The 14,706-nt window shown below is 46.2% G+C and overlaps 2 protein-coding genes across 3 annotated transcripts in view; one reads left to right on the forward strand and one right to left on the reverse strand.

The window, feature by feature from the left end:
• The window catches only part of rars2 (arginyl-tRNA synthetase 2, mitochondrial), a 116,569-nt gene extending 103,262 nt beyond the window's left edge, over positions 1-13,307 (reverse strand). Inside the window, exons 1-2 of the mRNA XM_038799331.1 lie at positions 13,103-13,307; positions 8,018-8,091 (exon numbers count right to left, since the gene is read on the reverse strand). Of these exons, the coding sequence (XP_038655259.1) occupies positions 8,018-8,091; positions 13,103-13,138 (110 nt within the window). The 5' untranslated portion in view covers positions 13,139-13,307. The remainder of the gene's footprint in view (positions 1-8,017; positions 8,092-13,102) is intronic.
• An 87-nt stretch (positions 13,308-13,394) lies between these two features.
• The window catches only part of orc3 (origin recognition complex, subunit 3), a 122,239-nt gene continuing 120,927 nt past the window's right edge, over positions 13,395-14,706 (forward strand). The window contains exon 1 of one of the 2 annotated variants that reach the window (XM_038799332.1): positions 13,395-13,494. In XM_038799332.1, the coding sequence (XP_038655260.1) occupies positions 13,471-13,494 (24 nt within the window). In that variant the 5' untranslated portion in view covers positions 13,395-13,470. The remainder of the gene's footprint in view (positions 13,495-14,706) is intronic. The other variant, XM_038799333.1, reaches the window with a different exon arrangement.

Genomic DNA, 14,706 nt, shown 5'->3' on the forward strand with positions numbered 1-14,706 from the left:
GCTTTTGGGTTTTCCATGATCCTACCTGCCAAAGACTTCTCATGTCCCCTCCTTGCTCGTCTCAGCTCTCTCTTTAGATCCTTCCTCGCTTCCTTGTAACTATCAAGCGCCCCAACTGAAACTTCACACCTCATCTTCACATAGGCCTCCTTCTTCCTCTTAACAAGAGATTCCACTTCTTTGGTAAACCACGGTTCCCTTGCTCGACCCCTTCCTCCCTGCCTGACTGGTACGTACTTATCAAGAACATGCAATAGCTGTTCCTTGAACAAGCTCCACATATCCAATGTGCCCAACCCTTGCAGCCTACTTCTCCAACCTACACATCCTAAGTCATGTCTAATGGCATCATAATTGCCCTTCCCCCAGCTATAACTCTTGCCCTGCGGGGTATACTTATCCCTTTCCATCACTAACGTAAAGGTCACCGAATTGTGGTCACTGTCTCCAAAGTGTTCACCTACCTCCAGATCTAACACCTGGCCTGGTTCATTACCCAAAACCAAATCCAATGTGGCCTCGCCTCTTGTTGGCCTGTCAACATATTGTGTCAGGAAACCCTCCTGCACACATTGTACAAAGAACGACCCATCTAATGTACTCGAACCATATCTTTTCCAGTCAATATTTGGAAAGTTAAAGTCTCCCATAACAACTACCCTGTTACTTTCGCTCTTTTCCAGAATCATCTTCGCCATCCTTTCCTCTACATCCCTAGAACTATTAGGTGGCCTATAGAAAACTCCCAACAGGGTGACCTCTCCTTTCCTGTTTCTAACCTCAGCCCATACTACCTCGGAAGAAGAGTCACCATCTAGCATCCTTTCCGCCACCGTAATACTGTCCTTGACTAGCAGCGCCACACCTCCCCCTCTTTTGCCCCCTTCTCTGAGCTTACTAAAACATCTAAACCCCGGAACCTGCAACAACCATTCCTGTCCCTGCTCTATCCATGTCTCTGAAATGGCCACATCATCAAAGTCCCAGGTACCAACCCATGCTGCCAGTTCCCCTACCTTATTTTGTATATTCCTGGCATTGAAGTAGACACACTTCAAACCACCTACCTGAACACTGGCACACTCCTGCGAAGTCAAATCTGTGCTCCTGACCTCTATACTCTCAATCTCCTGTACCCCAAACTACAATCCAGATTCCCATGCCACTGCTGAATTAGTTTAAACCCCCCCAAAGAGCACTAACAAATCTCCCCCCCAGGATATTGGTGCCCCTCAGGTTCAGATGTAGACCATCCTGTCTATAGAGGTCCCACCTTCCCCAGAAAGAGCCCCAGTTATCCAGAAATCTGAATCCCCCCCGCCTGCACCATCCCTGTAGCCACGTGTTTAATTGCTCTCTCTCCCTATTCCTCATCTCACTATCACGTGGCACGGGCAACAACCCAGAGATAAGAACTCTGTTTGTTCTCGCTCTGAGCTTCCATCCTAGCTCCCTAAAGGCCTGCCTGACATCCTTGTCCCCTTTCCTACCTCTGTCGTTAGTGCCAATGTGGACTACGACTTGGGACTACGATTTGGGGCTGCTCCCCCTCCCCCTTAAGGACCCGGAAAACACGATCCGAGATATCACGTACCCTTGCACCTGGGAGGCAACATACCAAACGTGAGTCTCTCTCGCTCCCACAAAATCTCCTATCTGTTCCCCTGACTATTGAGTCCCCAATTACTAATGTTCTACTCCTTTCCCCCCTTCCCTTCTGAGCAACAGGGACAGACCCCGTGCCAGAGGCCCGTACCCCATGGCTTACCCCTGGTAAGTCGCCCCCCCCACAAGTATCCAAAACGGTATACTTGTTACTCAGGGGAACGACCGCAGGGGGTCCCTGCACTGACTGCTTCTTCCCAGTCCCTCTTACAGTTACCCATCTATCTCCAGTCTTTGGTGTAACTACTTCCCTGAAGCTCCTATCTATGACCCCCTCTGCCTCCCGAATGATCCGAAGTTCATCCAGCTCAAGCTCCAGGTCCCTAACACAGTTTTTGAGGAGCTGGAGTTGGGTGCACTTCCCACAGATGAAATCAGCAGGGACACTGGCGGTGTCCCTCACCTCAAACATTCTGCAGGAGGAGCATTGTACTGCCTTCCCTGACATCACCTCTAGATTAAAAAAAAACAAGAAAAAGAAAAATAAAGGAACAGCTTACCTGATATTCCCTCAAACCCTGCTCCCGCTGAAAGGTAAGCAAATTTAAAGGCACTCCCTCACCTTCAGGACAGGCCCCTGCTCCCGCTTCCCAACGACCGTGGGGTGGGGGGGGGGGGGGGTGTTTGGTTAGAGGAGGAGGTAGGGTGGGAAACACTGACAAAGTGTTTCGGGTTTAACTGTCACTTGACAACAGCCCCTCCACAAACCACCTTCAAATTAGGCTGACCGCACTGCACGTATGCAAATTTCCCCAGAACAGCTGATCAGTAGCTCTGCTCTGCTGCCCTCTGCTGGATCGTAGGGCTGATATAAAAGTTCAGGCATATTCTTAAATTTGGGCGGTGGGATTTTCCAACCCCGCCCACCACTCTGGTCATCTAGTCCCGACAAAAGCTAAAAACTGGCAGGTCATGCTACAGTTGTACAGAACCTTGGTAAGGCCACATCAATTCTGGTCGCCACACTACCAGAAGGATGTGGAGGCTTTGGAGAAGATGCAGAGGAGGTTTACCAGGATGTTGCCTGGTCTGGAGGGTGTTAGCTATGGGGAGAGGCTGAATAGACTCGGACTGTTTTCATTAGAACGACGGAGTTTGAGAGGTGACCTGATAGAGGTCTCCAAGATGATGAGGGACATGGATAGAGTAGATGGGCAGGCACTCTTTCTCAGGGTGGAGGGGTCAGTCACCAGGGCATAGGTTTAAGGTCCATGAGGCAAGGTTTAGAGGAGATGTGGGAGGCAGTTTTTTTTACGCAGAGGGTGTTGAGTGCCTGGAACGCGTTGCCAGGGGAGGTTGTGTAAGCAGATACATTAGCAGTGTTCAAAAGGCATCTTGACAAACACATGGAAAAGATAGGTTTAGAGGGATACAGCACAAGGAAGTGCTGAGGGTTATGGCAAAGGTTGGTACCATGAGCGGTACAGGTTTGGAGAACCGAAGGGCCTGTTCCTGTGCTGTACTGTTCTTTGTTAATGGACGTTTGGTTGGGCCGTCAATTCTCCTGCAGCGGGTCCCATCACGACGGGGCTGGAAAATCCTGGCCTGGGTTTTTCTAAAACTTTGAAAGGAAGTATCTGGGAAGTGTCCTTATAGGACACATACAGGATAACTGAGACAAATCTTGATTAATTCTTCAAATTAATCTGCAAGGCCTGGATAAGGAGATTAAAGTTAGTAAAAGGCAGAATGTGGTAATGATTTTTTACACACAGTCATCAACACATGGAATTAATGCCTGGATATAGTGGAGATAAAAATAAAACTCCTGGTGTCATTTTCAGAAGCAACTGCGTGTTGTAATGGTGTTTCTGGACAGATGAAGATGGCTGCAGTTTTATGAATAGATTGATGCACTAACGTGCCTCTTGTCCAGTTGTGCCCACCTTCCTCTGCCAGACTCCAGGACAGGTAGAGCATCAATGGCAATCGTAACCCTATCCCATGTTATTGCCTAAAGAGACAGAATCAGACACAAAAACAGTAACAGAATTAACTTCACCTACTGATCCTAGCATGTCCAAAGCTGTGGGAAATATGTAACTTGCCCACAGATATGCCAGTCCATTTGTCTCACTGGTGGCAACCTCCTGGGTCAGATCAATGCTTCTCCTTGCAGCTCTTCTGGTGACATATTATTATGGCACCTAATGAGGAACTTAAAGGATGGGACCCTGGTGCTGCATGTAGCTCTAGTCTGCTTAACCGAAATAGCAACAAGGATTCCAGGTGATCAAACTGCTGGCAAACTGCAGATGTGACTGTCTTTGTTCATGGGATGTGGGCATCGCAGGCTTTTAATAAATGCCAGGATTTATTGCCCATCCCTAATTGCCCTTAATAAGTAGGCTTTATTGTCACAAGTAGGCTTACATTAACTCTGCAATGAAGTTACTATGAAAAGCCCTATGTCGCCATATTCCTGCACCTGTTCGGGTACACAGAGGGAGAATTCAGGATGTCCAAATTACTGAACAGCTCGCCTTTTGGGACTTGTGGGAGGAAACCGGAGCACCCGGAGGAAACCCACGTAGACATGTGGCGGACCTGCCAACTCCACAGACAGTGACCCAAGCCAGGAATCGAACCTGGAACCCTGGTGCTGTGAAACAACAGTGCTACCCACTGTGCCGCCCACACCTATGGGGCAGTTCAGAGTCAACCACATTGCTGTGAGTCTGCAGTCACATGTAGGCCAGACCAGGCAAGAATGGCTGATTTCCTTCGAGATTATTATTAAATTCAAAATTTCACCATCTACAGCAGCAGGATTTGAACCTGGGTCCCCAGAGCAATATCCTGGGTCTCTGATTTACTAGTCCAGTGACAATACCACTATGCCACCGCCTCCCCACAACTGTCTTCAACAAAGCTAATTAATGCACGTAAGATGTGTTGCTGCTTAAAGTGAATATTGTTAACATAAGGAATGGAATTTGAAAAACTTATGGATTATTTCAGCCTTTAAAATTCCCTCCAGCTTTTAATTATTGCATTCATTTTGATTCATCATATCACTGATCTCCATGACTTTTACTAGTCAGCCCCTGCTCTTCTGAGAAAGTACTGAGCATTCATCATTTAAAGATAAACATGTCACACCAAACAGAAACAAAGATGGTGAGCTTCGATTTTATTATAGAATTCTCAGCCTTTAACCAGCTCTTGTAACCACGGTATTTATATAGCTGGTCAAGAGAAGGCGGAGACGCAGTGCTATTGTCACTGGACTAGAAAACCAGACACCCAGAGTAATGCTCTGGGGACCCAGGTTCAAATCCCGCCACTACAGATGGATTCCAGGTGATCAAACCTTCCACAGCAGCCTGAAGCAGTTCAGAGAAGATTAACTGAACCGATTCCTGGTGTGAAGGGATTAGCTTGTGAGGCAATTGAGCAGGTTGGGCCGTTAATCATTGCTAGGGGGTAATCTTATTGAAGCATATAAAGACCCTGAGAGGACTTGATAGGATGGACGTTGAGGGGATGTTTCCCTTGTGGGGGACCCTAATACTGGGGTACACAGTTTAAAAATAAGGGGTCGTCTATTTAAGACTGAGGTAGTACATACAGTGCAGGAGGCCATTCGGCCCATCGAGTCTTCACCGACCTACTTAAGCCCTCACTTCCACCCTATTCCCATAACCCAATAACCCCTCCTAGTCTTTTTTGGACACTAAGGGCAATTTAGCATGAATCCACCCAACCTGCACGTCTTTGGACTGTTGGAGGAAACCGGAGCACCCGGAGGAAACCCACGCAGACACAGGGAGAATGTGCAGACTCCGCACAGACAGTGATCCAGCGGGGAATCGAACCTGGGACCCTGGCGCTGTGAAGCCACAGTGCTAGCCACGTGTGCTACCGTGCTGCCCCCAGATGGAGGAGAATTCTTTTCCCTCCTCACAAGGTTGTTCAGTTGTGGTATTTTCTTCCCCAGAAAGCAGTGGAGGCTGGACCACTGAATAGATAGATTTTTGATAGACAAAGGTTATGGTGGGCAGATGGGTAGCTGGAGTTAAGACGATAATCAGATCTGCTTTGACCTTAATAAATGGCGGGAGCAGGCGCGAAAGACCAGCTCCAAATTCTAATTTGTGTGTTCAAAGCCGCTCGCCATTGACCTTGAAAAATGTTACCCACAAAGATCCAGAAATTTCTATAGCACAAAACCTGTCTTTCCAATGGCAGGTGAGGTCCAGCTTGAGGCGATCTTCAGGTGCCCAGCAATATTGATGTCAACAAACAGGCTAAGCGGCCAATTTCATTGAAGTATTCCCATGAATAGTAAACAAGAAAGCGTATTACTACTCTTCATTTTTAATTTGAGTGTTACAGATTGCAAAATAAACGATTGTGACTTTCCATGGGATGAAAAAGATGAAATTTCAAATACAAATTTTAATGTTTTTTACATGTATGGTTCCTTATCATAACGGATAATATGGGTTTCCTACTCTTCCAGCACTGGAGGCTATTTAGCAGTAACTGTGAACTTAGGATGTCATCTAAAAACTCAGTTACGCCTCATATAGCAAGCTGTAATGATTTCAAGGTGTTTTACAGCAAGACCACGAATGTAAGAATGAAGTTGTCGTCAGTTCAATGATCTCTAATTGATTGCATCTTAAGGGGATCTCAACTGTGCACCGTCTTAGGCAGCATAGATTGACTGACAGCAATTTCCGAATGTCTATAGGCGCATGTTCAGGCTTCAGAAATTTCTGTCAGTTTCAGTGGAGTTACGACAGCACTGACAGTTCACAGTCATTCCTATAGAAAATTCCAGGCCATGTTGATTCTGCTACGTCCCCTTTCTCCAGAGTTCCATGGTCACCCAACTCCCCCCCCCCCCCCCCCCCCCCCCCCCCCCCCCCCCAATATATTTATCTACATATTGCCCTCAGCTGCATTAAGTTGCATTTCTGCGCAGTGTCTTTAACATCTTAAAATGTTGCAAGCATTATCAGACAAAATGTGACACTAAGCCACATGCTTGGGGAGATGACTGAAAGTTAGCATCTGAGAAATGGGAGATAAATATGTGGTTTAAGGAGTGAAATTCCACAGCTTCAGGTCTTGGCAATTACAAGTTGGAGGGTTGGAGGGCTGCAGGAGGTTAATTGTCTGCATCAGCCACAAGCATGGGACCAGCTTCCATGAACTGCCACACCATTACATCTTTTGCGTTCACTCCATTTCATGTACACTCATACTGTACTGTACAACCTGTCATCAGATTTTGACTAAGTGATGGCAACTTCTTTCAGGTCAGCCTCGGGAAGACCAAAACCATTATTCATGTTCACCATAATCTTTGCTCTCCTGAACAGAGGTCATACTCAAAATGCTCTCTTGTAACAAGACCAATTACTTTCACAGACAGAGATAAAGATTGGATTGGACAGGAAATTTGTATCTATCTGTGATGAGAGCCAATGTATAATAAAATAGAAAATACAGAAGGATAATCTATTTTCCCTAATATGCAAGTGATTCATTATAATGACACGTACAACATACCTAGAAGAGCTTCTCTGTATATTCATATGTCAAACATAGCTACATTATATTTACAATCTGTGACTTATTTCCTCAAAATCTCAATGCTTCCATTAATTTTCTCTTCATCTAACCATCTTCAGACTTTCAGGCCAAAGAATGGCATGAGAAAATCACTACTCCTGGATTTACTGAAGAGTCCTGTCCCACGCTTTTCAGTCTTGGCAAAGCCGTGCAGTTAGGTCCTTTTCCTGATCTCTGGATTCAAAAGTGGTCAAGGGACTACGAAAAAATTACACTGTCAATTTTCACTAATGGGAAAAGATGCCTCTGAATTAATACCATGAACACTATATGGTTAGCATAATTTCTTCAGTAAAAAGAACAGCAGCACTCATTTCCTCATACTGTATAATTTCCCTTTCTTAGTTTTTAAAATGTCCGATTTCTGCAAAATATCTATTTTATAGTCAGTTAGCTCATACACCATTAATTTGTTTCCCAATCTTGATCGTGCCCAGGAGCAGAGTGCTAGGTGCATTGTGCTCAGCAAATAACCGAGGAAAGATAACTATAGGTATGATGACCAAAGCATGGAGGATAGCGCGGGCCACAATTCAATGGGAGTGGAATGGCTGAAACAGGTAGGGAGGCAACAGAGGAACAGAAGGCAGGATACATTCCTGATAATCACGTTATTGCAGCTGCATTAACAGCCAAGCCAGTTAGCCTACTACAGACACTGGGGCCACAGAGTAATCAACTGGCTAGTAAGACTTTAATAAGACTAAGTTTTACAAAGCAATCTAAATCAATGGCACGTATGAAATATACAAAACTGTTAAATTACTGTTTTTTGGAGACAGGAACAGCCGACACCATGGGAATAAGCTTCTCTGTAGGTGTCCCCAGAATTCTGGAAAGCTGAGAAAAACAATGAAATTAAAATATTGTTAGTAAAGAAAATAAGTTTCTGAAAAACAAACATCTTAAATAACAAGCTGGAAGCCCCAGATCATGTAAATTTCAAGTTCAAAAGTTTAATTTCAATACTCAAACAGAATGGGCATCGGGATGAGGCAGTAATCTCATCACAAGGTATCAAAATGGCAAACTGAATGAATGAGTGAAGCTTGTATAATCATTTTAACTTCAAGGTTACACTTATGCCTCATAATGATTCCTCATTTAAATCTACCTTTGAATTTGTTTTGTATGCTAACAGTGCCTGTTCACATTTAAATAAGGGCCTTCATATTAGTTTCTGACTGCACAACTCGCAGCCAATTACAAGGAAATCCCGTGGTTGTAAGTTTGTTTCAATAAGTTGTACACAATATTTATGATGTATCATATTTGACGCTACATTCTTATCAAAAGTTCAATTGTTTATTTTTATAGTTACACAGAATTAAGAAAATCAAATGAAACAGTGCAGTAAATTCTCAGAATACCTGAAATGCAAGGAGAGGAAGAAAAAGAACCTTAAGTATAAGGCATTTGAATATACTTTGCTGCACCTATTCACCTTTTCTCAGTGTCAAATACTTTAAACTAAGTCACCGAAGCAGCATAGTTGATCATTCCAACCTTTCAGTTTACGACTCGCAAAAATTACACCGTATTTTTTTTTATATTCATTAACGGAATGTGGTAGGATATTGAGAAGTGTAGAGAAACCTTGGGAGTGCATCTGGAACTCAATGTCTGAAACGGTGGTAAAGGCAGAAACCCTCAACATTACAAAGGTACTTGTGGTGCCGTAGCCTAAAAGGCAAACATTAATTCCTCACCTGCTTCCACCCAAAAATCACCAAAAGGTTATTTAGTTGGTCAAAAGATCATAGACTAAGTGTTGAGAAGTGGAATTAGGCTAGATGGCTTCTAGTCAGCCAACATGGACACAATGGGCTGAATGGACTCCTTCTATGCTGTAAATTTATATTATTCTATTTGACTGGCTAGTCCTGTCTTACAAAGTTTACTTGAAATGGTATAAAATGTAAAACAAAGATATTAACAATTTCCTCAGGGCAAAAATATTTATTTAGCACTTCACATCCTTAGAACATCCCAAAGAGTTCAACAAACAACGTATTTATGAAAATACTGTTGGTATGAAGGCAGACCAAATAACTAGTTTGCAGAAGGTAAACAGCGCATGAGATGAATGACTAAGCACTAAGGTCAGGTAGAATCAATTAAAACACAACCACATGATTAATGTTTCAAGTCAAAGACGTGTCAGAACTCCAGTTTAAGATCAACAATCAAATGCCACCTCTTCACAAATCCTGTCTGGTCCACCCCTATGACCCACGGCATCCATGACTCTACTACCTTTGCATCAACATGAAGCAATGATATTGGGCGGTACGACCCACCCTGCTCTGTGGCCTAATCTTTCTTCAAAATCAGGGAAATGGACCCTGTGACCGTGTGGGGGGTGCTCCCCCCTACCCCTCACCTCATTGCACATCCACACTAGCAAAGGCCCAGCTCTGCATCGAGTTTCTTGTACAACTCCACTGTCAACCCATCTACCCCCGGGACCTTCCCTACCTGAATCACGCTGTCCATCACATCCCTCAGCCCAATCGGCGCCCCCTATCTCTGCACCTCGCCTCCTGCACCCAAGGAACGCCAACCCATACAGGAACTGTCTCAACCCATCCTCCCCAGGCAGAAGCTCCAACAAGTACAGCCTTCTGTAGAATACCTCAAATACCCTATTTACCCCCTCTGGGTCCGATACCACCTTGCCCTTCTCATCCTTCACCCTCATCCTTCACCCTACCAATCTCCCTCGCCACTGCCTGCTTCCTCAGCTGGTGGGTCAGCATCCTGCTCTCCCTCTCCCCATACTCCCCTGGCCCTCTGCAATTGTCCTACTGCCTTCCCCATGGACACTAACCCGAACTCCATCTGGGGCCTCTGTCTCTCCGTCACCATCCTCTCCTCTGGCAGAGTACTTCCGGTCCACCCTCAGAATCTCATCTAAGAGTCTTGTTCTCGCCTCTCATTGCACCTCTCACAAATGCGCCTGGATTGAAATAAAATCACCCTAACTCCTGCTTAAGTGACTCTCACAATGTGGAGGCTGTGACCTCCTCTGTGTCATTCAGCTGCACATAGCCCTGGATGGCTCTTATCCACCAACAATCCCACATCCAACTTTCACTGAGGCCGTTAGCGACCCGCAAATCCACCCAAGTGAGGCGCGTGGTTGGAAACCACGATCGCCCAAGTACTCCAAGTTGGCTTTACCCACACAAAGAAATCGATCCGGGACGACACTCGATGCACATGTGAAGAGTACGAAAACTCCTTCGCCCACAGGCTCGCAAACCTCCACAGGTTCTTTCCCCTCTCTTCCCCCTCCCCAATACGATCCATGAACGCCCTCGGCTCTCAAACCTCCACACGTACCCCCCCCCCCCCCCCCCCCCCCCCATACGATCCATGAACCCCCACAGCTCCTGAGCCACTCCGACACCTTCGACGACTTAGGACACGACCGGTCCATCCTCGGATCCAGAACTGTGTTAAATCAGCTGGTGTGTGTCCAGCTCCGGGATCCTCCCTAACACCTGCCTCATCGTACCAACTCGGGGCATAAACATCCGCCAGGACTACCGGTATCCCCTTCTGCTTGACCACAATGCTCCCAACTCAAACGCCACTTTCCTGTTAACCAGCACCGTTAGCCCCCCTCGTCTTCGTGTCCAAGCCAGAGTGGGAAAACCTGCCCCACCTATCCCTTCCTCAGCCTCGTCTGGTCCCCCAACTTCAGGGGCCTTTCCTGCAAAAACACAACTTCCGCCTTCAAACTCCTCAAGTGTGAGAAAACATGCGACCGTTTAACTGGGCTATACAACCCCGGGACATTCCAAATAATCAGCCTGGTAAGGGGGGATCCCCACCCCCTCCCCTGATCAGCCATATCCCTTTTTTAGCCAGCCCCCCGTGCCACACACTCTTCCAGGCCCACCGCAAGATGTCCACCGCCATCTCTCCTTTCCAAACTGTGCCGCACCAACTGCACCCATGTCAGTCGTAACCTGCCCCAATCCATCCACCCAACGTGCCCCACACTTTACACAGAACTCCTCTCCAAAATTCAATGCACTCTTCCCAGTCCATGGTCTCTCGAAGTCTACTGCCTCCTCCGATGAGTCAAAATAAAATTCTTGCTTTTGGGCATCACCCACAAGCGGGTGGTGTACAAAACCCCAAACTTCACCCCTTTCTTGTAGAGGGCAGCCTTCATTCAATTATACCATGGCCAGTTCAGCACCCAGGTCCTGGTAAATCTGCAGCTCACTCCTCTCCCAGGTACACTTCTTGGTCTGCCTCACCCACCTCAGGATCTTCTCCTTATCCAAGACCGATATAGCCTCACCACCATTGCCCTTGACAGCTCCCCCATCTGCGGCATCCTCCTCAATGCCCTGTGAGCTCCTCCACCTCAAAGAGCCAGTCAAAGACCCCCTCCCCCATCAGCTTCTCCAACATGCTTGACACATACTTGGCTGTCTTCACATCTTCAATACCTCTGGGCATCCCCACAATCTGCAGATTCTTCCTCCTGGAGCAGTTCACAAGATTCATCAACTTCTCCCTCAGCCTTTTCTGGCTGCTCAACACCATCCCCATCTCCGGCTCCAGCGAGGTCAACCGACCGTCATGCTCCACCACCGACTCTTCCACCTTCTGGATCACCAGGTCTTGAGCCTCCTGCCTCTACTCCACCCCTTCAATTGCTGTCCTAAGCGGATCCACCACTGTGCCCAAATCCTCTAAGGCCTCCTTATGATTCTGAAATTTGCTATTGAGAAATTCCACAAACTGCTCAGTCACCACTGAGAGGTCAACGCCACCCCCTTGCTCTCTGCCATCTTCTCATGTGTCACACCACAAAAACTTCCTTGCTCCAGCTTCTCTCTTCCTTGGGGCACATGGCACTCTTTATTCAAGGAGCCATATACCAGTCCCACCAGAGGAGTATTACATTCCCTTTGCACTCATGCATCTTTTGCCCTCAAACTCCAATGAATTTGGGTGGGGAAGAATTGAAAAAAATCCACCTTGAGCAGGTGCCACCAAATGCGCGACCACTCATTCCATGGCCGCCACCAGAAATCTACGACCTTAAACGTTAACCCTACCTTCTTCTCTTCACATATACTGCTGAATGTTTCCAGCATTTCCTGTTGTAATTTCAGATATCCAGTATCTCTTGCATTTTTATTTCTTGACCAACTAACTGTTTTTTCGGTGGGGTGAAAATCATTGTTTGGCAGCTCACAAGGACAACTTAATCGCTCTTCTTGAATAAGCAAATGTGGCTGTGGTCTAAACCTCACACCAAAAATGTCACCTTCCACAATGCAGAACTTCTCGAATGCTGCACTGAAATGCCAGCCTAGATTAGGGGACATACAAGGGCATCAATTCACAATTTCAATCTTGTAGACAGAGCTTGCAATGGAGGAAAAATGCATTAAACTACTGTTAACTTTACTGCTTTAAAAGAATTGATGGTCAGAAAGCAGAAAGTAAATGATGCTGCCAAATTATCTGCTTTATTTCACTGTTCATGGTAATGGCAATTAGTTGATCTGGCATAGTTTAATCAAACTAAACATTATAAACTTCTAATCAACAACACATTATTTCCAACTTGGAAACATTCATTTAACATTAAAAGGAAAAAAATAACCCCTTTAGCTAGTGTCAATTTAGATGACAAACATTTGGTCCAATGTTTCTCCCTTTATCAAATGGCTTCAATTTTCCCCCGAAATATTATTATCATAACCCGCTGTTATCAAACTGACAGAACTGGCGCATTTGCACCAGGGGATTTAACAAACTCAACTGAAGGTCAGGCAATATGGAACCCCTGAATTAGAAGTTGCTTGCTGCTACCTACCTGGGCTGCTATAGACCTGCGGAAAAGACAAGCCATACCATCGTTTGCCTCAGAGCTAAAGTTCAGGAACCCACAATCAATTAATTCCCCGTCTTAGACCAGAGCCCTGCGTTCTTCGGCTGCACCGACCCGCCGCAAATTCACTTCTGCCGGCAGCTGCCCCCCACCTCTCCGAGCAGGAGCAGACAGGTGCGCATGCGTGCCGCAGGTCCCGCCCCTCTGACCTCCGAACTGTGAACCGGGCGCAAGGTCAGCCAATGGCGGAGGCCGGGGGAAGGCTGCGGCGTTCCGATTGGCTACCAGTGGAGCTCGAGGGCGCCCACGCGCGCGCGAGAGTGGCTGGACGGCGTTCGGCCCCGGTGGGGACAATGGCAACTTGTTCTGTATCCAAGGTAAAGGCTCCGCTCGCTGACTTCCGCGCGAGACAGGCGCAAACTCAGGGGTTGCTGCAAACCCGACTGAACAATCGGCTGATGCTCGCCTATCAGTACCGATGGGTGGTTGTTCAGAGGGGAGCATGTCAGTCATCTGTGCATTGAAACTCTGAATCGGTAGCCCACAATCTTGACATTTTCCAGCTGGGGGCTGGGAATTGTCGTGGTTGATGAATTGCAGTAAAAGTTGCAGATGGATGAAGACTCCATGCATGCTTTCCAACTTTAACTGTTTTTATGCTGGAGGCTAGTTAACGTGTAAAAAAGTATGTATTTAATACTTATGCCCAGCAACCGATCCAATGTTATATCGGGCCAAGTAAAAAGTAGGAGTGACCAAATGTTTTGTTTTTGCAAGTTTCTTAGGGGGTGATGGTGGTATATACCAGGGTTTTTCAAACTCAGGGGTGTGTTCTGAGTGGGTGTCGGGAGGGTCGCGGAGTGATCATTCCCGCTCGCGGTAGAAGCGTCCAACGGCAGCAAGCAAGCAACAGGACTGTGTGAAGAACTGATGCAGATGGGTCATTTTGTAATAAACAAGAGAGGGCCAGAGAGGCAAACAGGCCGGAATCTCATAACTGAATCTTCTGGGGAGAGCTTCACAGGATCCAATGTTATACCAGGCCAAGTATAAAGTAGGAGTGACCAAATGTTTTATTTTTGCAAGTCTCTTGGTGTTGCTTGATGAAGTTATTGAGTATTTCTTCTGTTACTTTGCTGACATTTGTGAGGATGCTAATTCAATGTTATTTGAAAAAGTTAGATTGATCCTGTTTTCCTGAGGATACAACACACCTGGACAATCTTGCACACTGGAGTAGATAAAGATTCCTGGCTCTATTGGAACATCTTGGTTAGGTAGCAGTTTATGTGTACTCTCGCTATCATTTTCCAAGCACTATTGCTATTTCACTATACAACACATGAGTTACAACTATTTGTTCAACTCAGTGGCTCACTTTTACTAACAACTTTCCATCCCTATATACAGCCCGGTACCACAATGTTGATATTGGCATAACCACTGTCTCCATTCACCAGAAGCACTAATGTGGGTAGATCTGCTAATACAGGTATCAACATTGACATCACTGTTGACATCACTGGCCCCACACTTGTGGGAATGTTCACAGACTCGCTGGCAAGGGGCACACTGTCGACAGCACAAGC

The sequence above is a fragment of the Scyliorhinus canicula genome, chromosome 6 (assembly GCF_902713615.1).
Source record: "Scyliorhinus canicula chromosome 6, sScyCan1.1, whole genome shotgun sequence".
Lineage (NCBI taxonomy): Eukaryota > Metazoa > Chordata > Chondrichthyes > Carcharhiniformes > Scyliorhinidae > Scyliorhinus > Scyliorhinus canicula.